Source organism: Myotis yumanensis, unplaced genomic scaffold, assembly GCF_028538775.1.
Source record: "Myotis yumanensis isolate MYYU_CA2020_CCGP unplaced genomic scaffold, mMyoYum1.0.hap1 SCAF_4, whole genome shotgun sequence".
NCBI classification, from domain to species: Eukaryota; Metazoa; Chordata; class Mammalia; order Chiroptera; family Vespertilionidae; genus Myotis; species Myotis yumanensis.
The window spans coordinates 78943663-78970808 of record NW_027223755.1 but is presented as its reverse complement, the minus strand read 5'-3'; the positions used below and the strand labels follow the sequence as shown (position 1 = coordinate 78970808).

Here is a 27146-nt window from a genome sequence, read left to right as displayed (position 1 = left end):
TGGTAATGAATGGAAACTAGACTTTTGGTGTGGGAGCATGAAATAGATATCGAACTACCATGTTGCACACCTGAGATTTATGTTACTGACCAATGCTACCTCAGTAAAAACACATTTTAAAAAAAAGATTAATATCATCAGTGATAAGTCATGTGCCTTGACATGATATGAGAAAAGCACTTCACTTCTGTGGTCTTCCTATTCAAAACCCTTAACCACAGCCCAATCATAAGAAATACATCAGACAAACCAAATTGAGGGATATTGTACAAAAACAACTGACCAGTAGTCCTCAAAACTGTCACTGACCAAAGGACACGAAGCAGGCATGAAGACTAATGTAATGTGGTATCCTAGTTGGGATCCTGGAACAGAAAAGGGGCATTAAAACTAGTAAAAGCCCTGACCGGTTTGGCTCAGTGGATAGAGCGTCAGCCTGCGGACTGAAGGGTCCCAGGTTCGATTCCAGTCATGGGCATGTACCTTGGTTTCGGGCACATCCCCAGTGGGGAGTGTGCAGGAGGCAGCTGGTCGATGTTTCTAACTCTCTATCCCTCTCCCTTCCTCTGTAAAAAAATCAATAAATGTATTTTAAAAAACAAAAAACTAGTGAAAGTCAAAGTGTGAAGCTTAGTTAATTGTAATGCACCAATGTTGGTTCCTATACTTGTGGCAAATGTACACAGTAAAGTAAGATGTTAACAAGGGAAACTGGTGAGAGGTGATGGGGGCTCACTGTATTATCTTTGAGGTTTCCTATAAATCTAAAACTATTCTAAAATTATTTAAACACAAAATATGGGGTGTTGGGGCAAACAAGCAGCTTTAGTAAATGCTGTTCTATTATGGAGTGGTAAAGAGAAATGTGGTTGTTAACTTCAATACTTATGATGGTGAAGCAGGCCATTCTTAGAGTGAATAAAACATTTAAAAAAGTTGTGAAGTCTTTTTCTTTTAGGATTTTTAAAAAATGTTTTTATTAATTTTAGAAAGAAAGGGAGAGGGATAGAGAACATCGATGAGAGAGAAACATCGATTGGCCGCCTCCTGCACGCCCCCCATTGGGGATCAGTCCACAATCGGGTATGTGCCTTGACTAGGAATCCAACAGAGAACCTCTGGGTTCATGGGTGGACGCTCAACCACTGAGCCACTCCTGGCTGGGCTAGGATTTTCATTTTTAATCCTTATCCCAGGATATTTTTCCATTGATTTTTAGAGAATGAAAGAGGGAAAGACAGAGAGAAATATCAATGTGAGAGAAACACACCGACTGGTTGCCACCTGCACTCACCTCAACTGGGGGCTGGTCCGGGGAGAAGCCTGCAATTGAGGTTCTACCCTTGACCGGAATCGAACCTGGGACCTTTCGGTCAGCAGGCCGATGCTCTATCCACTGAGCAAACAGGCTAGGGCAGATTTTTTTTTAAAGCACCTGCCTTGTCTCTAGGAGCAGCAATATTTAATTTCTGACTCTCTTCCAATAACTGTCAGAATATTGGCCTAATGAAATAGTTTCTAGCAGATCTATTTCAAACATAACACAAAGTCTTTTTAAAAATTTTATCAAATACTTTTAGTTTTGAACTAGTTGGCAACATTACAATATTCTTTCGTCCCTTGAAATCACAGTCCATTTTCCAGTTTGGCAATTCTATCTCCACAGGCTCAAAGGCTATCTGCAGAGGTTTAAAACACAAATCTGTTAATATCACCCAGCTGTTTAAAATTACTTAACCTTCTGCATGGTAAACTAATGCCAAGCTGCCTCTGCCTCCCCTCCAGCCATCACTGTTCCCTATGCTCACTCAATGCCCAATTCTTACGCAGGCTTCAATGGGTCGTTCAAGTCTCAGCTCAGTAACTAACCCATGAAAAGGTGCTCAACCTTAGTTATAATAAAATATGCTCCCACCTCTCAGATCGGCAAATATTGAAAAACAAATCTGATAATGCTCTGCATTGATGTTTCGTTTTTCACCTGAGGAAAGCCAGCAATTTCACATTTGGTCATGCTGAGTTAGGGATGCCCTTCAGGTCATGGCTTCTGGATTTTTTTAGTAAAGTGCTCATAAAATAAAAAAGCATGTGGACAGGAAACAGAGGCTTCATTACTAACTCACCCTGTCTCCAAGCCCAGTGAACTACTTTTTTAGGCTCTCTAGAATTTCAGCTAACGAGATCCATCAATGCCCTGGCCAGGTAGCTCAGATGGTTAGAATGTCGTCCTGATACCCATGGTTGCAGGTTCCCTGGTTAGGGCACATACAAGAATCAATCAATAAATGCATAAAGTGGAACAACAGATGGATGTTTGTTTTTTCTTTCTCCCTGCCCCTCTCTCTAAAATAATGAGGGGGAAAAAAAAAGCTTTAAAGAGGTCCATTAAGCAAAAGTTCATGGGCTACTATGAGCAGCAGGCTTTTGTTCCGTTCCAAGTTTTTTTTTCTTCCCCTCCTTTATGCCTGTTTCCCAAAGCATGTTTCTCCTTATAAAAGAGCCCCCAGCCATTCTGGAACAAGATGAGGCATAAATAATAAAATTATCATAGATTCTGACAATTTAATGCTAAAATGCCTTTGACACAAAGTCTGTTCCTGAAAACTCCCAACCAGGCAAATTTGGTCATTTCTGAGGCACAGAATTCTGTTAGAGTTTTTGTTTCCAAGCTTTTCTTTAAACAAAACCAAACCCAACCAAATTGTGCATAATATTTTATCTTCTATCTTCAAGATCCTAGTTCAGTCCTAGACCAACACCTACTTTCTCCATAGTAGCCTTAAAATGCCTGAAAACAATTATCTTGCCTCTTAACTCTCTTTTTATCCATTTGTTTCAACTGTTCCTCAAATAACATAAGTTTCCAAGTACCTTACCTACCAGATGACCTTTCTTTTGACAAACTCTTAACAAATGGTCCTGTAATACCGTGTTTCCAAACTTGAGCAGATCCCTGTTATTTAGATGCTTCCTTTTAATTTAATATCTATCTATCTATATCTATATCTATATATAGATATCTATCTATCTATCTATCTATATAGATAGATATAGATAGATAGATAGATAGATAGATATACATAGATATAGATTGATTTCGGAGAGGGAGATAGAAACATCAAAGATGCGAGAAGCTCATTGATCGGCTGCCTCCTGCACATCCTACACTGACCACTGAGCCCGAAACCCAGGCCTGTGCCCTTGACCGGAATCGAACCCGGGACCCTTCAGTCCATAGGCCTACGCTCTATCCACTGAGCCAAATCGGCTAGGGCACGATGCTTTTTAAAAAAAAAAAAAAATGTATTGACCTTAGAGAGAGAGGGGAAGGGTGGGAGGGAGAGAGAAGGGGAGCGGGGGGAGAGATCTGTTGCAGTTACTCATGCATTCACGGGTTGCTTTTGTAGGTGCCCCGACCCGCGATGGACCCCGAAACCTTTGCGTATGGGGAGGACGCTTAACCAATGAGCTACCCATCCAGGGCCTTGTATACTTTCCAACCTGAACAAAGACCAACGAGACTATTCACTCCCTCGGATCAGGACTTCTAAAGAGGTTCGCTTTCTCAGAAGGCCCGCAACCCCCTGGGGCGGTTCGTCAATCAGCCCTGAGTTCGGGCCTCACTTTGAGGGCCCTGGGTTAGGGGTGGGGAGTGGGGGGGGGGGGGGGGGGGGAGAAACTTGGTAGCCCCTGCTCTGCTCAAGGAGCGCGCAAAAACGGCTCTGAAACTGCGAGCCGAAGTTTCATTTGTTAAAGCCTCGGGAGGAGGAAAGGCTTCCCAGGGAGCAAGCGCCCCCAGGGCTGGGCAGGGACACGGGCTCCTCCCCCAGCCCTTCCGGGCCCGACTGGGACGCCGCGGAGGCCACAGCCCGGCGCCCACGGCCCCCGCTCCCAATCCTCGCGACCGCGCTCCCTCCTCCGCCCGCCGAGCTCACCGGGACCAGCGGGCTCACCGTGAGTCAGAGTCGCTGCTGGCGCCGGGACGCCTGGACGCGCTCCGCGGCGGGCGCAGCCGGAAGTACGTCACAGCCCGTCCGCGGGCCGTTTTGCGCGGCCGCAGGGCCCCTCTAGGAACTCAGGGGAAGTCTCGGCGGCTCGGTAGAGCGCGGCTCCTCCAACGTGACCCGGCGGGATCTCGTCTCCCCGGCGGTTTTTTACTAAAAAAAGTCCCGACCTAAAGGCGGCGGCTTCGGCCAGAAAGGAGCAACTAGGGAGACACCATGCGGTTCGACCTGAGAGAATCTGGAGAAACTTCTTACCTTTGGTAGAAAGACGGGAGAATGAGGGACAGAGCGGTCTAGTTTTCCAATCTGGGAAGTGTTGTCATTTGAGAAAGAAGTTTGCATTATGGGACCAGAAGACCAACGGGTGGAACTGAGGGAGAAGTTCAGTGCCAGGACGGACTGTCTCGAGGAGGAGTTGCCCAGAAATGGCCACTCGCTCGGGTTTCTGACGAGCGTCCTCCCTGCCCCGAAGGCGCGAGGCCGGGACCCCTGGTCCAGGGCGCACACCTGGGCCGCGGCTCCATTCTAGGCCCGTCAGGGTCCCCACTCTCTGAAAATCAGCGGGGAAATGTCCTCGGGTGAGGATTCACAAAAACAAGCCAAACAAACAAAAATGGCCACCGCCTGAATCATCTTGTGCTGTTTGAAGAATGAGGAGAGGCCTGGGGATGGGACGGACAGGAGGTTCGCAGGATGAGTTTTGTGGGTTAGACAACCTTTAACACCTTCCTACAGCTCGCCTTAGGCTCCTAGTTTCCCCTTTAAAACGGGGAACTTGTAACACTCCTTCGCCATCACCGCTCCCTCCACACACCGCCTTTGAGTGCTTACTGTGGGCCATCTACCGTGTTGTGTTCTTGGTTTCAGTTTTTTATTGCTGCGCAAAACACTACCCCCAAACTTAGTGCCTTAACACAACATTTATCATGGATTACATGACCTCACAAATCTGCGGATTGGCTGGTGGTTCTGCTTCCGTGGTATCCACTGAGGAGCTGGGATGGCTGGCAAGTGGTGCTGGTCCGCAGGCGGGGAGCTCAGCCGGACGCTGGCCTGGGGCCTCCGTGTTCCTCCCTGTCTGTCTGTGGGCGTGGCTGCCTGGGCTTTCTCCGCAGGATGACTGGATTCCCCAAGAGGAGCATTTTACTAGGTGTACCCGTTAATAATGCGGACTTTTGTCAATAGATGGGGTTACACATATGTTGATATATATGCGATTTGATATGTATGTTATTTTGTTGTATTGACAACAAGCTTCAAAACTTCCTGTGTCAAATTTTCTGAAAGTGTTAACATCATAGATATTTTTATGCTTAAAAATGTCGAATTTCACGCAAAAAAAAAAAAAAGCATTTGCGGGAAGTTTTAATTCATTATTTTGAAGAAAAGTGCTAGCCATGGACATTACTTTGAATAAAGCACTTTTGATGTTTCTCTTGAAATTATCATGTTTTCTTTGATCACAAAATCCGCATTACTAACTGGTTAGTAATTCAGATTAATCGTTAACCGGTTAGTAATTCAGATTAATCATTGACCGGATAGTAATGTGGGTTTTGTGATAATTTCAAGAGAAACATCAAAAGTGCTTTATTCTAAGTAATGTCCATCGCTAGCACTTTTCTTCAAAATAATGAATTAAAACTTCCTGCAAATGCTCTTTTTTTTTGGCATGAAATTTGACATTTTTGTGGACAAGAGGGGCCATATGTTAACCTGACTAGTTCACGGAAGGCCTGCATGGTGGTTGTGCAAACTCAAAGACCTAAAATAACCACAAAAGATGGTCTGAAAATTAAATATTTAACTATAAACAGGTTATAGTGGGTAGTCATGTCCTAGGCCAGTATTTTCCCTGACAAAGATCAACATAGATCTTTACTGAGCCCATTTGTCTTTTTGCCTCTAAGATAACATATTGGTGAAATGTCTGGGTAACTTGTAACTTCTCTTTTTTTCCAGACTCCTCAGGGCACAACAAATGGCACCAGGACATTCCCTCATTGTTATTGTTATCAAGTTAATAGTCAACTGTTAACTATGTTAAACTCTCCTGTATCCATCTATGTAAAAGAAGCACATGTCCATCACTTCACTTTACCCTATCCCAGAGGTTTCCCTCCTTTGCTTTATCCCACCTCCTTAATCTGTCACCAATGGATTTCATGTAAACCACTTCCGTATTTTCCTTCTGATGATAAATTTATAAAAACAAGATATGAACTCTCCATTCTCCGGAGCATTATCTCAATTCATTGAGGTTCTGCTTCCCGGCATATGTCAACAATTTGGCTCAAATAAACTCACAAAAATTCTTTACAGGTTTCAGTGGTTTTTTTACGTTACCATTTTTAAGCGTAAAAATATCTATGATGTTAACACCTTCAGAAAATTTGACATAAGTTTTGAAGCTTGTTGTCAATACAACAAAATAGCACACATATCAAAGCACATACATATCAACATATGTGGAACCCCCATCTATTGAAAAAAATCTGCATCATTAACTGGTACACCTAGTAAGAGGTCAAGGTGGAACTTGCAGATGTTTAGGGCCCAGCCTTGGAAGTTAAATAGCATCATTTTCACCACCTTTTGTTAAAACGGGTCACTGGGCCAGACTCAAGTGGAAGAAAAACAGATTCTATCTCTTGGTCACACTGCAAGAGTATGTGGGATGGGAGATAATGTGACTATCTTTGGAAATAATCTACTATACATATGTATCTTCATTATATCAATCTTTGAAATTCTGTAATCCTGAGAATACTTACCCCTGTGAAATAGTAAAATTTCTATTTTATAGATCAAGAAACTTGGGCTCAGCACTGATTGGTTTGGCTCTGTGGATAGAGCGTCGGCCTGGGGACTGAAGGGTCCCAGGTTTGATTCCGGTCAAGGGCATGTGCCTTGGTTGCGGGCACATCCCCAGTGGAGGGGTGCAGGAGGCAGCTGATTGATGTTTCTCACTTATCGATGTTTCTAACTCTCTGTAGAAAAATCAATAAAATATATTAAAAAAAAAAAAAAGAAACTTGGGCTCAGAAAGCTAAGTGACTTTTCCAGTGTCATACAACCGACATGTGGGAAGTCAAGATTCAGACTTGGCTCTCTTTCTCCAAAGCCTACGCTTTTTTTTTTTTTTTTAATCCTCACCCTAGAATATTTTTCCATTGAATTTTTTAGAGGGAGTGGAAGAGAGAGGGAAAGACAGAGAGAAATATTGATGTGGGAGAAACGCATCGATTTGTTGCGCCCTGACCTGGCTTGGGTGGGGGAAGAGCCTGCAGGCCCTGGGGAGGAGCCTGCAACTGAGGTACTTGCCCTTGACCAGGCTCCAACCCAGGACCCTTTGGTCCGCAGTCCGATGCTCTATCCACTGAGCCAAACCAGCTAAGACCCAAAGCCTATGTTTATAAGCTCTATAATTCCTCTGCATCGGCTGGAAAAAGAGTAAATGGTTAAAGGGAACAGAATCACTAGGATTGAAGGGAAAACCAGGAAACCTGTATCTGTTTTATTAGCCACACGTGTGTTGATGCTTTGGTAGTACTCTAACCAGTCACTTAGTCAAAGGATCTTTGCCTACTCGTGTAACCAGTGAGTTGTGATGCAGGGGCTTGAAGAAGGGGCCTAGAGTTGCAAAATATTTATACCAAAAGAAACCTTAAGGACAGTCTGGTAAAGCTCTTTAGATGAAGAAGCCAATGCTTAGAGAAGTCAGATCCAAGGCACACTAGTTAGCTAATTAGTAGCAAAGCTTAGAGTAGAATTCTGATTCTCTAATTCAATGTGTGTCATTACTATGTCTCAACAGATTTTTAAGGATATCATTCATCCAAATCATATGGTATTAAAACAAGTTAACCTAGAACAATCCATTATTTTCTTCCATTAATATAACCATGACCATATGAAAAGACCACAAGAGAACAAAGGAAAAGTTAGTCAAATTGCTGGTGGCTCACTGTGATGTGTCACCTGCATTTCCTCTTTAGAATGGTTTTGATTTCCAGGAAGCTCATACTCTTCCAATAAATTCATTCCACAAACACCAAGAACCTATAATGTGTCAGATATTGTGTTAGGGCACAAGGGTAAATGAAAAATACACACAGTCCTATGGTTTGGCTCAGTGGGTAGAGTGTCAGCCTGTGGACTGAAGGGTCCCAGGTTCGATTCTGGTCAGGGGTACATGCCTGGGTTGTGGTTTTGATCCCCAGTAGGGGGTGTGCAGGAGGCAGCAATCAGTGATTCTCATCATGGATGTTTCTATCTCTCTTTTGCCCTCCCTTCCTCTCTGAAATCAATAAAGATATATTTAAAACAATACACACAGTTCTTGGCAGACATGTAATCAAATAATTACAGAAATGTTGTGATAAGAGTTGAGACCAATAAGTGGTGACTGAATGAATGTGTCATCTTGGGGATCTCAGTCTAGCCTTCTGTAACATACAAACATTCTTTCTATGACAATTCTGTTTCTAACCATTTCTGTGGCAGGGAGCTTACTACTTTGGAGGACAATTCCCTCTTTTGGGAGAGTTCTACTTGGTAAAAGTTCTTTAAAGCAGAAATCTGCATTCCTATAATTTCAACTCATTGATCTTAGTCTTGATCTATTATTTTCTCACAAAAATGCATGTAGTTGTTATTCTTGTCCCTTTAAAATATTTTAAAATTATCACATGATTGTCCCAAAGATCGCTCTGTGGAAAAGGAGGAGAGAGCCAAGGCTTACAGTAACCACTGGTAGCTTTTCCCCTTCCAGGTTTCTGCTACAAAGGGAATAGGAATCCTTTTTCCTTTTCAAGCCAAATGTTTCAAGACAAAAGAGAACTGAGTATATAGAGAAAGTAAAGTGGGAGAGTATGAAGGTCTTTTAAATGAGGAACTGTGGACCCTTAGCGTGGCCCACAGTCAGTTCAGACATTTATATTCAAAGATTCAGAAGCAGCTTTCAGACGTGATCATGGTCATGGCTCTCTCTAAAATGGCTGCTTTCCGGATCTTCCTCACTTCTGCCATCACCTATTTCTGTGCCATCACTGTCCTTGGCCAGTAGAGGGTGATCAAACCTTGATTTCTCTTAGAACAAGGCTGGGCAGGCTTCTTGTCCATTACAGCTCTGAGAACGTCCTTCTTCCTTGAAGGAGTCCACACATATAGCATGCTGGGAAGCTGCAAAGACATTTTCTAGAGAAAATGAAAGGAAAAGAATAGAAATGGAGTGGTGTAGACAACCCCAGGGCTTAGCACTGAAGCTCTGTTGCTAATGAGCCTTGGGAGATTTGGATATGCTGCTTGATTATCTGAAAACGGAATGATAATATTCGTTCTGATAACATTTTTTTCCTTTAATAAAAATATTTTTACATGATTTCAGAGGGAAAGAGAGATAGAAACATCAATGATGAGAGGGAATCATTGATTGGCTGCCTTCTGCATGCCCTACACGGGGATCAGGCTCACAACCTGAGCATATAAACTGTCCGGGAATCAAACCATGACGTCCTGGTTCATAGGTCAACACCCAACCACTGAGCAACGCCAGTGGGATTCTCTGACAACTTTAAAGTGCTGGGTCATGCGAGCGTGAACTAGCTTTGTAGCTACTTATACCAATAATAAGAGATTTTTAATCTTCAAAACTCTTGGCTACAATATTATTTTTGATCCCCTCTTTGTCCCCCCCCCAAGGGATAGATGTAGCTCCACCTATCCCAGATCCATATTTCTATTCTGTCCACTATGGATTGGGCCACCTGCCTTCTTCTTAATAAGAGAGGGTACTTTCTTGCCACAACTTGCACAAGAACACGTTACTGGCTTGTTCCCCCTAGCTTGAGGAAGAACCCAGGAAAAATTTGCATACTCTCTTGCCCTGACCAGTTTGGCTCAGTGGCTAGAGCATCGGCCTGCGGACTCAAGGGTCCCGGGTTTGATTCCAGTCAAGGGCATGTACCTTGGTTGCGAGCACATACCCAGTGGGGAGTGTGCAGGAGGCAGCTGATCGATGTCTCTAGCTCTCTATCCCTCTGCCTTCCTCTCTGTAAAAAATCAATAAAATATATTTTTAAAAATTTGCATACTCTCAGAATACAAGATTACAAAGGCTACCTGGCCTACGCCTACCCCCCATGCAAGATCCCTTCTTGCCCAGACCCCTGTGTGTCCCCCAGCCATACACGAATAAACTGATTCAGCCACCTGCTCTGGCTGCTCTGCAGCAAGGTTCTTTCTTCTCCCAGTGGCGTCCACTAGGGTCACTCCTGAGCGTGCAACTTGTGCCCTGCACAACCCTAGGGGCCACCATTTATCTTATCGGGGAGTTTTCAGGGAGTTATATAGTTATCACAACTTGCCAACAGAAGGCAGACAAATTTCCTGAAGATGGGGTACCTTTCTTTAATTTGCCCCAAATCCTGGTAGTGGCTAGGCAGAGCTGGCTTTACTAAGCTGCCTTACTCATTGCAGTATCTCCTTCCTTTTATTATTCCCAATACACAGCATATGCCTGACAATCATGTTTGTAGAAGGGGATTTAGTTCTATTTCTTGGAGTCAAGCAGAACAAACTGAAATCCTCTTCTAAGATGACAGGCCTTTACATCTTTGAGGGCAGAAACCAAGTTCCCAGTGAGATTTTTCCTCCTCAAGAAAAATCCTTGGTTGCACACATGAGGTTTTTTGTTTGTTTGTTTGTTTGTTTTGTTAATCCTCACTTGAGGATATTTTTCCATTGTTTTTTAGAGAGAGCAGGAAGGAGGGGAAGAGATAGAAAGAAACATCGATGTGAGACACACACACATCAATTGGTTGCCTCCTGAGTGTGCCCGACCAGGGTGGGGCATCAAGCCTGCAACTGGCACATGCCCTTGACCAGAATTGAACCCAGGCCCTTTCAGTCTGGAGGCTGACACTCTAGCCACTAAGCAAAACTGGCTAGGGCTGGTTTTGCTCTTACCATCCTGCAGTTAGTCTGTCTTTCTAAATGTGGAATCCAGAACCAAAAGCAGGGCACATGGTGATAGATAACCTTAGAGTCAGCCAAGCACCTCCTTAGTTTAAGAATCTGAAGTGGATGACACCTGAGACCTGGAGGCAGTGGTGGTAACTACTGGCAAGGGACATGGGTAGTTTGGGACAAGAAAGGCTTCTTAAACCTGTGCAGCAATTTTCATCATTCGAGGGAATATCTGATTCCTCACAGGATTTGGGATTGCAAAATGAATTGCATCAGCTGAAGGACTGGGGCAGGGGAAAGAATTAAGCAAGGATTGGGGCAATTTGAGAGAATCAGAGAGACCATGTGAAATTCTGTCCATAGCATCTGGGACTAAAATGGGCCCAGTGTCTGGGTCCTCAATTTTCACAAAGACCTGATTTCAAGGTTACATGTTTTAGGGACTAATGGGATGGAGTACACAACCAGTGTGTTTCACCTTATAAAGGGATCTGGGGGTAAGTGAATATTTGGAAGAGAAGAGCTAGAGGCCCATGGAGGAAATAATAATAGCTAATATTTTGGAACATTTATGATAGGCACTGTTGTAGGTGCTTTACATGTAATGGCTTACTTAATGCTTATACCCATTTTGCAGATGAGAAAACTAAGACACAGCAAGTAAGTGGTAGATAATTTGATCCTAGATGAACTGGCTCCAATGCCTGTGTGTGTAACCATAGGTGATGGATGTATGGAGGGAGAATAACTGAGTTCATAAAGGACAAGTGACAATGAAGTGGTGGAAAGAACTTGGGTTGCTGGAGTCAGACACATCTGGTTTTAAAATCTAGCTCTGCCACTTAATGGGTAAACCACTTCACTTTCCAGTCCTTAGTTTCCACAGCTGTAAAACGGGGCAACTGTCTTCACAAAGTTGATATGTAGATTAGAGAAAATTAATGGTTATTATTCACTAGAGGCCCGGTGCATGAAATTCATGCGAGGGGGGGGGGATGTCCCCTCAGCCCAGCCTGCACCCTCTCCAATCTGGGACCCCTTGACATCCCTCTCACAATCCTGGACCGCTGGCTCCTAATCACTCACCTGCCTGGTCGCCCCTAACTGCCCCCCCCTGCCAGCCTGGTCACCCCTACCTGCCCCATCCCTGCCAGCCTGGTCGCCCCACACAGCCTGCTTGTTCAGTCATTTGGTCGTCCCTCACTAACCCCCCTGCTGGCCTGGTTGTAGGCAGCCATCTTGTGAGGGCATGAGGGTTAATTTGCATATTACCTCTTTATTATGTAGGATGAGTGGAGGAAGGGAGAAGTTGAAGGACAGAGTAATGCGAACTGACAGGGTTTCAAGGAAATGGTCAAATATTATAGAAATGTAAGGAAGAATGAAGAAAAAATACTGTCAAGAACACCGGTGACCATTTAAATGGTTAAGAAAACAGCTCAGTTGCAGAGGCTTGAGGAGGGAGGATATCAACAGTGAAGCGATGAAAACAGTGGTTATGCTCCAATTGGTAGAGGAATTTAGTAGCTCAATGGAAGGGACAAGGTTATCAAGTGATACTTAAAATTTGGTTTTGCTCCTTAAAGCTACAGGTTTATGCTCATTTAAACATAGAACAGAGCCCTGGCTGGTTTGGCTCAGTGGATAGAGCGTCAGCCTGCAGACTCAAGGGTCCCAGTTTCGATTCCGGTCAAGGGCACATCCCCAGTGGGGAGTGTGCAGGAGGCGGCTGATCGATGTTTCTCTCTCATTGATGTTTCTAACTCTCTATCTCTCTCCCTTCCTCTCTGTAAAAAATCAATAAAATGTCTTTTAAAAAAATAAATAAACATAGAACAGATTTGAAGGGTGAGGAGGAACCTGGAGGACCCAGAGCAAGGCCACATCCCTTGGCAGACGGCAAGGCAAGGGGCTCCAGGGGGGCAGGCAATTCCAGAAAGTGGAGCACATCTAATGGCCTGAGGCCCTTGGGAAAGAATACTGAAGTGTGTCTGCCAAGAAAGGGTGAGGTGAAGCTGTGGTAGGCATGGGAGTTTGGGGAGCAGGAGACACCCAGACTGTGAATTCAAGACTAAGGCAGGGATACTCGTAAGAATGAAGGTGGCCATGTCTGCGTGTTTTCTCCCACAGCTTTCTGTAACGGAGGCACAGGAATGGAGGATGTGGAGGAAGGTAGCCCAGGGTTTGAACTGGACTGGACAGAGAGAAAGATTGAGAAGTCTTGGTAGGTGCAAACCTTGACCTTTGACTCCTGGGACTCTTGTCTGCCCTGGGGGGACTGAGAGACTCTGGTCCTCTTGACATCCAGGCCTTTAAACTTGGGACCTGAATCTCTCACGGGGCCCCTTGTCCACAGCAGTGACCATATTCAATAATGTACAGGTTTCTTCCCGTTGCTGTCCACCGTCCCTCACTTCTGCCCTCTGGAATCACTTTCTAAAATAAATCATCTGCACACAAGCCTTCACCTCAGGTTCTGCTCTCTGGAGGATGCAGGCTAAGAGGGACAGGATAGGGTGAAGTTCGCCTGAACCAGGATTTGCTTGCGAAGGTAACTGCATAAAAATAGTTTCTTCACATGTGCTACCTTTTATTTACTTTAAAAAATCACACTAAGTTTGTTTCAATATATTATGTAATGACAAAACAAGGTTATTAGGTTAGAGGTCAGTTTAGATCTAAACTCAGATTTCATGCAGTACTCACCATTAGGATTTTTCCAGGCCATAAGTTGCTCAAAGGTATTTTAATGGTTCCATCTAATGAGAAAATTTTTTTTGTGGGGGGGGGAGGAATGATTAAGAAGCTACTTTATTCTATGGCTTTTCATCCTGTCACCCTTTCCAAGAAGCTACCTAGCCAGAGCTCTAAGGTGGCATGTCATAGGGAGTTCTAGTGAAATGACTTAAAACAATTTCATTTGGGTTGTTTGTGGGTCACAGTTCCAGTTAACTATGAAATTGTTTATGCAACCAAGGATGAAAAAAAAAATACCACAGACATTGTTACCTAGAGATGATAATTTATTGTTTTACCATGACCCAGGAGAGAAACAACATGAAGAGAATATTTATTACAAATCCCGTTTCCTTCCCAAACCTCACTACTCTAATTTCTTTGTCAGACACCCCCGGCCTCCCAAAATGGACCATTGGCTATAAATGTGTGTACAGTTTACTTTGCTCCCATTTCACATGATTGAAACTTCAGTAAGTTAATGTTTAAATTATTTTCAATGGAGAAGTTCCCTAACTTAAAAAAAACCAACCACTTTCCATTATTCACTGAAAGAAGCCTTTCTAGAGATGTTGAGGATTTTAAAAGAACAAATTCAATTTAAAAATAATTTACTGAACACCTACCAAGCAGCTGGACTCTTCAAAGACTAGTGAAAAGGCCAGGTTTTAACAGCAATAACTTAATTCTGCAGGTATACAAAGACAGGTGTCTTCCTTTTGTCTAATTTATTCTAAGTTAAGAAACCAAGAACGACAAAACAGGAAAGGTTTGTTCTGTCCAGTCTATAGATAAACAAGACAATGAATGCCTGAGTTAGCTCTCTCCACAGACCTAGGCTTATCATGTTGAGCTGGTTGTAATAATCTATATTTAACTAAAAGTTAATAAAAATACATGTTCATTTTAAAATAATTGATTTTGCTTGCATATCCTATCCCTTACCCCTAAAGTTATATTTTTAAAACAAGATTTTCCTGCATATTCATAGTCCACTTCCTCCCACCCCACCCCCTCATATATTTGTTTTCCTCTAAGAACCTCTGCTATTTGCAGAAGCACCTTTCATTCTAAGATGCTTTGTCCTTGCCAGGGCAGACTAAAACCATACACTGTTAACTAGCTGAGGTGAGGGGGAGGCAAGCACTGACTCAGCACATCCTCACGATTCTCTCTTCTCCCTCCACCAGACGCCTCATTACTCCTCCTCGGCCAGGAGTGCAGGGCTGTTACAACCCTTCCCAACACACCTGACCTTGTCTGGAAACTAAATGATAGCAGCTGCCTAGTCCCTTCCCTGGATCAAAGGAACTTAACCCCTAAATCTGAAACTGCAATGAAATCCAAGTTTCAAAACCACCTTTAAATCACTCACCGATCTCATTCTTTATATCTTAAAAAACACTCATTCTCACTGCTTAATGAGTGCTTGCTGAAGGGAGGAAATACAATTTTAAGACCAATTAACTTTGCTGATTACTATGTAATTTGAAGTGAGTCATAATTTAGTAAATGAAGGTGAGAATCTTAAGAGATTGAAAAAAATTGTTAAAATAACAGCGGACCATTATTTATAAGTCAAGTTAGTACCCACTCTTTACCTTCCACTGTTTTAGGATAAGAGAAAAACATGAGGTTTGTGGTGTCCACTAGGAAATAGAACCAGATAATATGAAACAAAGTTCTCATTTAAGACAGTCTATATTATGAGATATTCAAAGTACTTCCCAAACTTTTGTTTGACCTGCAGAGTTGGAGATGGCTTACCTCCCTATAACTTCAAGTTTGTTTCACAAAGCTTTGAAAAGTAAAACAATTTCATTTTCATATATAATAAAAAATTAATTTGAATAGCAAAATAACTGCTTTTAAATGTATCCATTCTAAAAATGAAACCTAAATCTGTTAAGAAAACTTTTCAAATGCTTTTTATTAAATTCTCCAGTAGTAGTTGAAAGAAATCTACTTTTATGAAAGATCTATTTATACCACTCATTTCTATTTCTGATTCCACATTTCACTTTGCAACCTGCAGACCTTCACTCGGTTTCTCAGATGGGGAGCCCCAGCTCATTTTTTGAGAAGTTGCTCAGAGTGGGACACACAAAAATATGGCTCCTCTGGCAAGTACTGCTGTCACTGTTTGACTACATTTTAATAGTCACTCCAATTCACACAACGAATCTTCCACGAGGATGGCAGGATGAGTGAACCTGGTTAGCTAGCTTTAGATGAGTACATCAGCATGATCAAACTCTGGAATAAAAGGTGATCAAGTCTAGGATAAAAATTAGGAAAAAGTTCTTTCACAGCCATAAATCTTCACAAGCCCTCTCTCTTATCATCATAAACCAGGGAAAGTAAGCGGGAGCAGGAAAGGTACACAGTACAGCCAATAGGAATACCACAAAATGCTGATCAGAAAAACTTCCTGCAATGCCAGGAACTGGGTGCATCTGTCACTATTTTCTAGGAAAGAGCCCATCTTGGTGTTTTCCTACCCCAAATCTAAGCATAAACATTTAAGTTAGTGGGGGAAGCAGGGCTATGGTTTATAGAACCCAGTCAACTGGCCTTTCTAATACTCTCCCTACTCTTAATTCATGGAGAAGACCCTCTTACTCCCCGACAAGCTCAGAGAAACCATTCTTTGCTTAAAATGGTGACTTGGCAGCTAAGAGGTCAACTTTCTGGCTTGGAAAACTCTCAGGAAGCTGCATGTTTATAGGAATTATTTCATTTTAGTGCCCCATTCACCTGTCTCTTTTTTTATTTTTATGTTTTTATTGATTTCAGAGAAGGGAGGGGGAGATAAACACTGATGAGAGATATATCCATCAGTTGTCTCTTGCATGCACCCTACTGGGGATTGAGCCCACAACCTGAGCATGTGCCCTGACCAGGAATTGAACTGGTGACCTCTTGGTGCATGGGACGCTCAACCAACTGAACCACACTGGCCGGGCTAACCTGTCTCTCTTACTGCATCTACTAACTTCCTCTTCTGATTTGATAAGCATAAACTATGAAGATTTTTTTCTCATAGTCCCCCTCCTCAGTTCTGTGAATTGATTTCTTTTTGTCTGTAATCACATCAACTTCTTTACTACTCTAAAACTTTGCTTTTTTTGAAGTGATGTGTTCTGTCAAATAGAGAAAAATAAAATACATTATTTGCCTACAGAGAATATACAGAATAGCAACAGGGGCTGAAAGTACAAAACACAGACACTGATATTAAGGTCATACAAAATATATAGAAGTACCCAACACTGACAATTTTTCTAAGAAGTTGTACATTTTTTTCTTCTGTGGATCCTCTGGAGTTAAGATTGAATGTCCTCTGCAGTGTTTCTGAAATTCATTACAATTGAACATACTGATGGAATTCATTTTCTGTCCAAAGCAACAAGTGCTATTCATGAAAGGTTTCCTCACAAATAATATTAATAAAGTTTATTTACAGTGTAAGCTTTCTGATGCTAAGGGCTGAAATGTGATTATAGGCTTTGCCATATTATCACATTCAAGAGGTTTCCTTCTGGAATGAATTCTCTGGTGTACATAAGATATGAATTGTCTCACATAACAAACATATTAACCTCTCTGTACATATTTAGCATAGTTTCACTTTTATGCCTTTAATAAAATACTAAGTGCATTCAACAAGATGCCTCATACATCTCTATTCTCAGGCTTTCGCCTTGCCTGCCAGGCCAGAGTAGAAACAAATACCCCATGACTTGAAGAACTTTACTTCTTTTCCTGGCAAAGTTAAGGTATTCCTTTAAGAAGCCCTTCAAAAACTTCCAATAGATCAACTTACATGCTACTGTTTAAACTATTAATAGGCTTAACCCAGTCAAGAACTCTGAATGACTATCCTGAACACTTATTAGATGTTGTAAGTGTTTTTGACCATAAGCCAATTACAATTTGCTTTGAGCAGCTGATGAATGCAATGCAAATGGTTTTAATCAACAGCTGTAGCCTGTTTTCTTTAGGAAACATCTTCAAGTAGCTGCTTCAAGGAGTGCATCTGCTGAAGATCTGAAGCAACCACAGTGGCTGGCCCACACAGTACAATGTCTCAGAAAAATGGGAATTAAATGTGGGGGCACAGCTTATTTTAATTTTCATTAAAAAAAATGGCTGAGTTATGTCAGCATGTAGTTCTGGCTAATAAAAAAAGCCAATGAAGAACCAACCAAAGTTCGTTCCCTCTTAAGAGTAGTCAGTGCTTTGATCAGTATCTGGAGGTAAGCAGCTCACTGCTTTCAGCTGCTTCCCAGCAGCAAGTCTTTGCTCAAAAGCACCAGCGCTTTTCTATGCAACCATCACTGTGGTTCATTGTGAAGAAAATCCTAGAAGCATTTCTTCTATTTTCACTTTACTATAAAACGTTCCTCAGGTATACGTTTCTTAAATCGAATGGATAGAAATATTCCTGTCACCAGCTGACTTCTTTGAAGTTTCCCAGGCAACACTGATGAAACTGCTTAGAGACTACAGAGAAACTGTGGTTGGTCCAAGATATAGAGAGGCGAAAGAATTACTGCTATGCAGATTTTAGTTTGGTCTGGAGCTGAGGCCATAGCTGCCCCCACCTCATTGGCTCCCCATAAAACCATGCTGTCTCATGGGCTCGAGTTGCTGATCAGCAAAATGATGCGTCTTAGTTTTGTTTCTTGATGGAAAATCTCAATCTCTATTGGGGGTCTCCTGTTCCAAGGATAGTCTTCAGGTGTGTTCTTATTCTGTGTCTTAAGTTTCTGCAGAGCTTACAATCTTTTGCATGCTCTCATGAGCAGTCTTTACCTGAGTCCCTGATGACTACCTATGTAGTAGCCCCCGATACTTGGGTTTCTTGTATTGTATCTGAAGTCTCTGGCATTGGCTTCCAAGCAGCCAATTGCATCTTCTTGCACAGATAGAAAAGATCCAAATTTTATAACCCCACCTCAGTCTTTAGTGATGAGAAAGAGAAAAGACACTGTGTAGTACGACTCTGATACAACCAACCAAATCTTAGCAATTTGGTGAACTTCTCAGAGCAACTAACACACTTAGTAATGGCCAGCTAATGATGTCAAATGCTTTTGTGAAGTTTCTGGAAAGTGTGGGAGAAAATGCTTCCTACATCTTCCTTTTTCTGAAAAGCAACAAAAAAATACATAGTCTGAACTATTATTTAAAGTTACAAATGATTCAGAAAGTGCCCAAATCATCAGGTTGTTCAGCAGCTGACTGAAGAAAATTCTGGCTAAGATCTCTGTCATAAAAAGATGTCAAAAAATGGCCTTAGTAAGTTTTTGTCTTTTTCTTAAGATGAGATAATGGAGTCATTTCTGACATTCCATGGCATTTACTCACTAATCCATGTTTAGAAAGTCTATGTAGGTGGCTAAATGTTGCCTTTCTTTTGTTTAGGACAAAAATAGCATAAGACCCTGGAGCTTTAGCATGCCTCAGACTCTGAATGTCCTCTTCAAAAGCTGGGCCAGGCTACCATATTTCAGGTACTCATGATTCACAGGGCTTTATCATAAGTGCAAAAGTCCTGTTAGAAGTCAGGCATAATGAGTGCTCCTTATGTGTTCAGCACTGTGCCCAGTGCTGTAAGGATATAAATATATCCCTTGTCAAAGCATCTCTTTTGGGGGCTGATGAAAAATTTCATACACGAAACAATAAAAGATTACAAGACGGTATATAATCAAGTGCTAACTTGTGGAGAAATGCATTTCAGAGTGTGATTAGTGCTTTAGGGATTTCTTCCAGAAGGGAGAGAAGTATTTTGAATCATTGTTGCCATTTCAGTAGAATTTATCTCATAGATGAGGATAAAACCATCTACATTTGTGGCAGTCCTTTGGAACTGGAGACTGGTGCACATACCCTCTCTTTCAGGAAGAGATAGAAATCTTTGGTTTGATACTGATCAGCACAGTCCTAGATTTCTATAGCTTTGGTAGGCTACCAGTGTTCATATATATCTTATATATATAACTAGTTCAAGCAGCATGTCCCAATGTAGTTTTTGTTTTAACTATCCCTCTTTTTTTGAGAAAGAAGGTACAGCAAGATGTTGGCCAACCAGGGCTTGTTTGTAGCAAGCAGCTTTTAACCTAAGTATCATTTTTAGAGAGCCAATTTTAATCTTTCGATTCTGTATCATGGTTGCTGAGAGTCCAATAGCGCCTTAAAGGTATCATTACTGAAAAGCGTGACATTTTGCTGTGTGTGCTTTTATCTCATAAGGAAATATCATGTAGCTTATCCATATGACTAGCTTTTCCCTACAGGGGCTGTATGGAAGAATTATATGCCCACAGACTATGCAAAGGTAGAACACTGCTAATCTAACTAGAAGGATCCTTAAAAAGTGTGTGTGTGTTTTTAAATCTGTTGAGGATGTTTATTCCCTTCCATGAGCACACATCTCTGAAATAAATTTAGAAACAAAAGGGGGAAATGGCTTGTCAGCAAATTCTCACTTTACACACAGCTTTTCAGGAATGCTCCAAACGCATCAAGAGAAGCTGGACTGTACTCAGAGGCTCGCTCTCTGGTGTGGATTCTGTGATGCAGAGTGAGAGTTGAGCTCCGGGTGAAGGCCTTGCCACACTTAGTGCACTTATAGGGCTTTTCTCGGGTGTGAATTCGCCGATGCAAAATAAGGTATGAGTTTCGGTTGAAAGCTTTTCCACATTCGCTACATTCATAGGGTTTCTCCCCCGTGTGAATTCTCTGATGTTTTGTAAGGTCTGAGCTCTGGCTGAAGGCCTTCCCACACTCGTTACATTCATAAGGTTTCTCTCCAGAGTGAATTCGCTGATGCAGAATGAGATTTGAACTATGACTGAAGGCTTTGCCACACTCATTACATTCATGAGGTTTCTCTCCTGTGTGGATTCTCTGATGCAGGACAAGGTTTGAGTTCAGACTGAAGGCTTTCCCACATTCACTACATTCATAGGGCTTTTCTCCAGTGTGGATGATTTTATGGCGAATAAGGCTTGAACTCCTTGTGAAGCATTTACCACATTCATCACACCTATGAGACTTTGTTCCTGTTGGAACTTCTTCAGTGGTGTTAAAGTTTGAACTCAGACTGAAGCTTCTTCCCAATCCTTTACCCTTTTCCCTGGGACCTCTCTCTCCTGTGGTTGTTTTTTTTTCCTTGGCTGTAGCTGGCCCTGAATCTTTCTTTTCTTTTCCAGTTTTCTCCTCAGGATTCTTCTGCTGCCTTTCTGCTGTTCTGCCCTGCTGTTCATGTTTTTCTCCAAAATCTTTCTGGATTCTTCCTCTTGTCTCCCTACGTGATGCTGAGTCTTTTGTGATTTCAGCCTTGGAGGTCGACTCCTCATTCTCATTCCTGCTTTCACAACCTGACACAATAAATAGAAAAAACAAATAACACCTTTTTCTTTTTAATCTATAGGTTAATCAAATGACACTGTTTTCCAGGAAGCTCCTACATACCTGCAAAATGACCCCACAGTATTAATCAAAGATAAAATAGAAGAAAAAATATAGAAAACAGGGAATAGAATTGGGAAACAAGAGGGCAGGAAGAGTGGAAAGGACAACAGAGGAAGTGTACAGAGAAGATGGGAATGAACAGATCTACTGGGGCCAGTTAAGGAAGAAGGGATGAAGAATTAAAGAACATAAGACATTAACAATTCACAGTTTTATTATTTGGTCATCTGATAATTAATTTGAAGAAACAAATATACATGGAAAAAAAAAAAAAAGAAATTATGAGCTTAAAAAGAGAATGGTCAGGTCTTTCCTAGAAAATAAGTGGTATTAGCAGAAATAAAGGAGTATCATTAACCATTTGAGTCCCAAGCAGCGCGACTGCGCTGCTGAGATTTTATGTCGAGAAAACCCAGCACATTTCGAACATTGTGGACAACTGACGGTGCGTTACCGATTGTCGAAGTCACGCGCTCAGATTTACTGACGCAAGTACATCACACAGCTCCTTTTAATATAAATGGTACATTTTACAATAGGTAGAATGATACTATAATAATGCAATAATACATTACAAAATAAAAATTTTTATTTCAGCCGAAACCGGTTTGGCTCAGTTGATAGAGCGTCAGCCTGCGGACTGAAAGGTCCCAGGTTCGATTCCGGTCAAGGGAATGTACCTGGGTTGCGGGCACATCCCCAGTAGGAGATGTGCAGGAGGCAGCTGATCGATGTTTCTCTCTCATCAATGTTTCTAACTCTCTATCTCTCTCCCTTCCTCTCTGTAAAAAAAAATCAAAATATATTTAAAAAAAAATTTTTATTTCATTGTTATCTTCTCAATAATTTTATCGAACAAAACTTGAAATATTTATAAATTTACAGGACGCATGTAATAATACAGATATATTTTATAAAATAACGAATTACAAATTAACAATATTTTTGTGTTATGAACAAAAAATTTAAATGGAGAGTAACACTTATAATTTGTAACATCGGTGTTTATCAAAACATATTGGATGAACTCCTTTTTTACATTGCACGCAAATTAAATGTGATCTTTTTATTGCATTTTTGGTGCTGCAGACTACGCACTGTCGCAAGTTGCGTTGTGGTAACTTTACTAAACCAAATGGTTTTTCCTTTACATAACTATGTGCTTGCTTTTCGTTCATCCACTGACACTCAATTTCAAAAATAATACTGGACATAAAATCTAACCGAGATATTGCTTTACTCTTAACTGTTTCCTTGTAGATTATGTATGCATTTAAAACCATGCGGTTGATTATGTTAAAGGCTACCTTTTTCCAATATTTAACTGATCTTCGTTCATCGAGATAGGTATACAGCATTTTATCCGATTCATCGACACTGCCCATGAAGGCATTGTAAGATTGAATCATAGCGGGTTTTGTCGAACGTATTTCTCTGCCATGTCGATTTTTTGTTATAGTCACATCTTGCTCTTCTGCTTTCGTTGAAATTAATAATACAGGATTTTTTACATTTTTTTTTTCGCGATACGCACAGAACAATACTTCATTGTTTCGAAAATATTTAACCTCGTTTACATTAGTTTGTTTCAAGTTATCGGGAATACATTTCTTATTCCTTCTAATGGTTCCAGTTAAATAGGTATCCATAGAATATAAATATCTAGCTAATTCTACGCTAGTAAAAAAATTGTCGATAAAAAGGTGGTGCCCCTTATTCAAACAATTACTATCTTTCAGTAAATTTACCACAACATCATATCCAAGACCAAACTTTTTTCTATCACTACTAGTTGTTTCTTTTGCACCTTTATAGCAAGAAAACGCCAAACAATATTTTGAAACGGAATCACACAGCATCCAAAATTTTATTCCCCAACGATGATGCTTTTTATTCGGCAAGTATTGCGTTATGCTAGAATGGCACAGCGTCCCAACTAACGACTCATCAATGGATAATTCTTTGTGTGGTTTATAATGTAGTTTGAATACTTTATTGGCGTGCTCAACAAGCGGCTGAAATTTTGCACAGGGATCGTATTTCTCGTGGCCAGGTGGAAAACATAAATGGTTATCAATTAAGTGAAAGTATTTCAAAATTTGTTGAAATCTATTTCGAGAGAACATTCTTCGAAACCACGGTATGTTACGTGAATTTTCGGACCAATACGAACGTATAGTGCGTTTTCTAGTAATTCCCATTTCCAATAGCACCGCTGTAAATGCCTTCATCTCTAAAATGGTAACTGGAGTCCAAACCTCTGTTTCAAATGACTCTAATTCTCTAGGTAAATGTGTTGAATACTCCGCATATTTATTAGTTTCTTCAACTATGAGTGACCATAGTGTCGAATCAAAGAATAGTTCAAAGTATTCAATGGGTTTACTCTGGCTGGAGAAGTTACATCGCGAGCCAGATTCTTCGCTATGCTTGAGAGAATCACGTTGATTAGGAACCTCTTCAGCAACACGTGGACTGCTCAGTGGACATTGATGCGATAAATCACTATCACTATTCTCTGAGGAACTCAAAATGCGTTGTCTTTTGCGTTTCACAGGAACAATGTAGTCGTCATCGTCGTCAATAATATGATCACATGGATTTGTGATTATGCTCATAGAATTTCTTTTTCGATTCATTGTACCTTTTTGGGGATACACCAAATTTAGAAAAGTTAAACAGTAAATCTAGATTAATTTGATACTTACCTTTTGCGTTGCTTCGTCTAATCATTTTGAAATACACAATTATTAACAATGAAAAACACTTACGGACGAATACGTCCGATCACTTTGCAAACTGCAATAAATGTGACGGAGCGATGAGAAAAAGACGAGAATCACATTACCTAACACATGCAAGAAGAGCTATTGCTCCGATTGGGATTCATCGATGTAAAAGAAACAAAGCCCTATCGCGCTGCTTGGTATTTCTCGACATAAAATAAAACAAGCGCTATCACGCTGTTTGGGTCTTTTCATACTCATTTAGAGAAAGCGCGGTTGCGCTGTTTGGGATTCTTCAACAGTGTTTTTTCAATACCCCCTGGGACTCAAATGGTTAATAAAGGAAAGTGAAAACGTCTCCATTCTATGAAATTTTTTATCAACAAAGAGATGGTTAATGGGCAAAACAAGGAACTCTGAACTTGGCAGGTTATAAGGACATTCAGACACAGGAAATAAGTTTCTCTCCATCAGGGAGAACAGCATAGAGCAGACAGAGATGAAGGTGAAGAAGTTGGTTGGGGCATTGGTAAACATAATTAAAACCTTCACTGAAAGAGAATAGAAGAGAAAATAAAAATAATTCTAGAGATACCCATGAAGGAGACACCAGAAGACGACAAAACTTTATTAATGCAGGGCTGATCCTCTCACTTTAGCAATCAGCATATGAGGACATTGGAATATTCTTATTGTAGACTGCTGTATTCATTTTGTTTTAAGTAGAGATTAAAAATTGTTCAATAAAGGTATATCTTATATATGTTTATATATATCCCAACTCTATTTTTTTATTTGGCCTTAAGAAACTTGTCCAAGAAGGTCTGTACTATCCCAGACAGGCCCTTGAATGCAACTCCTGAGAGAGCCGAATAATATTTAACTCCTGACTTCAGTGAGGAAATTGCCATAAATACTAAACCAATCATAAGAAAGAGGAAATTGACTACTTCTTTTGAATTCCAAGCCAAGGTCCTCAACTATCTGGATTGAACCCAATTTTTAAAAAAAGTTATCTTGGAATAGGTAATATCCAGCTTATAAACATGGATCAGTTCTTTGCCTTAATTTTCACCTAATCCAAAGAGTAAGTACCAAGAAACCATAAACCCATTTTTCCTGATGGTTCAAAGCAAAAGTTTAGGTTTCATAGTAACATCCTTTCTTTATGAAGTTTCCCCTCATTTACCCTCCCCGGGTAGAAGCCTCACGTGGACTTCCTATGATAGGAATTATTTGAGAGCTCTTCTGCAGTCCTGTCTCTCAGCAGAGACAAATGGGAATGTATGTCAACTGTGTCTCTTTGTCTTATATTGATTGATGCCTTAGAACTTCTTTGTCTTTACTATACAGTAGGAGTGGGGAACGTCCAACCCATGGGCCATCTAAGGCCTAGAAAATCATTTGATCTGGCCCTGCCAAGGCATTAGGGGTGAGTTAATGAAATGTTTGACCAAATATAGCAAGCTAACTTTTAAGTTGGTAATTTTGTATGGCCTGCAAATCATGTTATAAACATCCAAATTGCCCTTGGCAGAAAAACAGTTCCCCACCCCTGCTATTTACCTAGGGACCAGAGCTCTTCATAGATTACTATTAGGTTTGGAAATTGGGAACTGTGATCAAAAGTGAGGTATAGATGTAAGTTCATAGAATTATGCAAAGCTGTCACAGAGCATGGTTCACAGGATAAAGAAGACAGAAAGCCCACAGAAGGATGCTTGCTTGGTAGGTTTAGGAACATGGTCCCAAGTTAGGATTAGAACCAATGATCAGTTCTCACTTGGCCCTCTACACTAGAAAATACAGATGCTCCCCCAATAGAGGTACCTAAGTTGTAACCCACAAGGAAGTGGAGCAAAATCCTCCCAGGTAACAAAGTGATGGAAGAAGTGAGGACTCAGAACACAAGAATATTTCTGATTTCAAACAGCAAAAATGACGTAGAGGTAAAAAAATAAATAAAAAATAAAATCTACTTGTAATCAGGGAGTCAGTCACAGTACCAGGCTTTGGAGTTAAATGAACATAAATGTTCCCATTCTCTACCTGGTCTGAAGAAATGGGCTCAGTAGTCTCTAAATCCTTGTCAACACTCAATTGAACATGTCAGAGATCCCACAACTAACAAAGAGAGGCAAAACAATCTTATCAGAAAATAATCCTGCATTATTCTTACCCTGGGAAAACACGTTCCCATAATTCTCCTGCCTGTTGTCCCTATTGAGATTCCTCCGAGCCAGGTTCTGACATCCCCACTCCTCCAGGATGAGGGACACAGCCATGTCCTCGATCTTCACCATCGCCTGAAATATGAGATCCCCACACTCAGTTCCCCCAAAGCTCAGGGATAAACCCACTACCCAAACCTGGAGTTAGGGACAGAATTGACTACAAACCTACAGGGTGCTGGGAAAGAAAAGGTGACGGTGCCAGGCTCTGGTGGATTGAGGGGTGAGTGGGTCTACTCTGTGGGCAGGACATCAAGAATTGAGTGTCCTGGGTGGAGACTGTTATAAAGATCTCCAGGAAGAGAGGCAGATATGAGGGTCTCAGAGGAGGGCAGAGGGGCCCATGGCTCACCTGGGAATCTGCCGTGAATAGTGCAGAAGCCATTGTTTGGTCTCTGGGACTCCCCTCGTGATGAGGGGCAGGAACGTGGGTGGCAGGGAGAGCTGAGGGAGGAAAAAGGAGCTATGAGTAAAACCAGCTCTGCTCTGGGCCCAGGGCTCTCTTTTTCCTGCACCAGCATGTTCAATGTTCAACTATAGAATAGAGAATTAAAAAAGAAAAAGCATGACTTCTGTTTTCTCAAGACTTCTACTCTTAAGCTGGATAAGGAATAATGTAAAAGGAACCTTAAAATCACTTGGTCCAACCCTATGTTTTAAAGAAGGGGAAACTGGGGCCCTGAGAGGTCAAATAACTTGTCTAAAGTCACACAATTATGAATGTCAGAGCCAGATCTAGAATCCAGGTTCCTACTCTCAGCTACAGAACTGAATAACATTTAGCCCATGATTCAAGCCTAGCTCAAAATTTCATTTTCTCAGCTAGCCGGCATGGCTCAGTGGTTGAGTGTCAACTTATGAACCAGGAGGTCACGGTTCAATTTCCAGTCAGGGCACATGTCTGGGTTGTGGGCTTGGTGCCCAGTATGGGTGGCAGGAGGCAACTGATCAACGATTCTCTCTCATCATTGACGTTTTTCTTTTCTTTTTAATAT

The 27146-nt window shown here is 41.4% G+C and overlaps 1 protein-coding gene across 1 annotated transcript in view; it reads right to left on the bottom strand.

Moving 5' to 3' along the window:
* Positions 1 to 27146, bottom strand: part of LOC139009456 (zinc finger protein with KRAB and SCAN domains 7-like) — a 51798-nt gene that overhangs the window by 7991 nt on the left and 16661 nt on the right. The window contains exons 4-8 of the mRNA XM_070413749.1: positions 26504 to 26595; positions 26100 to 26226; positions 20212 to 21100; positions 4950 to 5124; positions 4260 to 4529 (exon numbers count right to left, since the gene is read on the bottom strand). Of these exons, the coding sequence (XP_070269850.1) occupies positions 4260 to 4529; positions 4950 to 5124; positions 20212 to 21100; positions 26100 to 26226; positions 26504 to 26595 (1553 nt within the window). The remainder of the gene's footprint in view (positions 1 to 4259; positions 4530 to 4949; positions 5125 to 20211; positions 21101 to 26099; positions 26227 to 26503; positions 26596 to 27146) is intronic.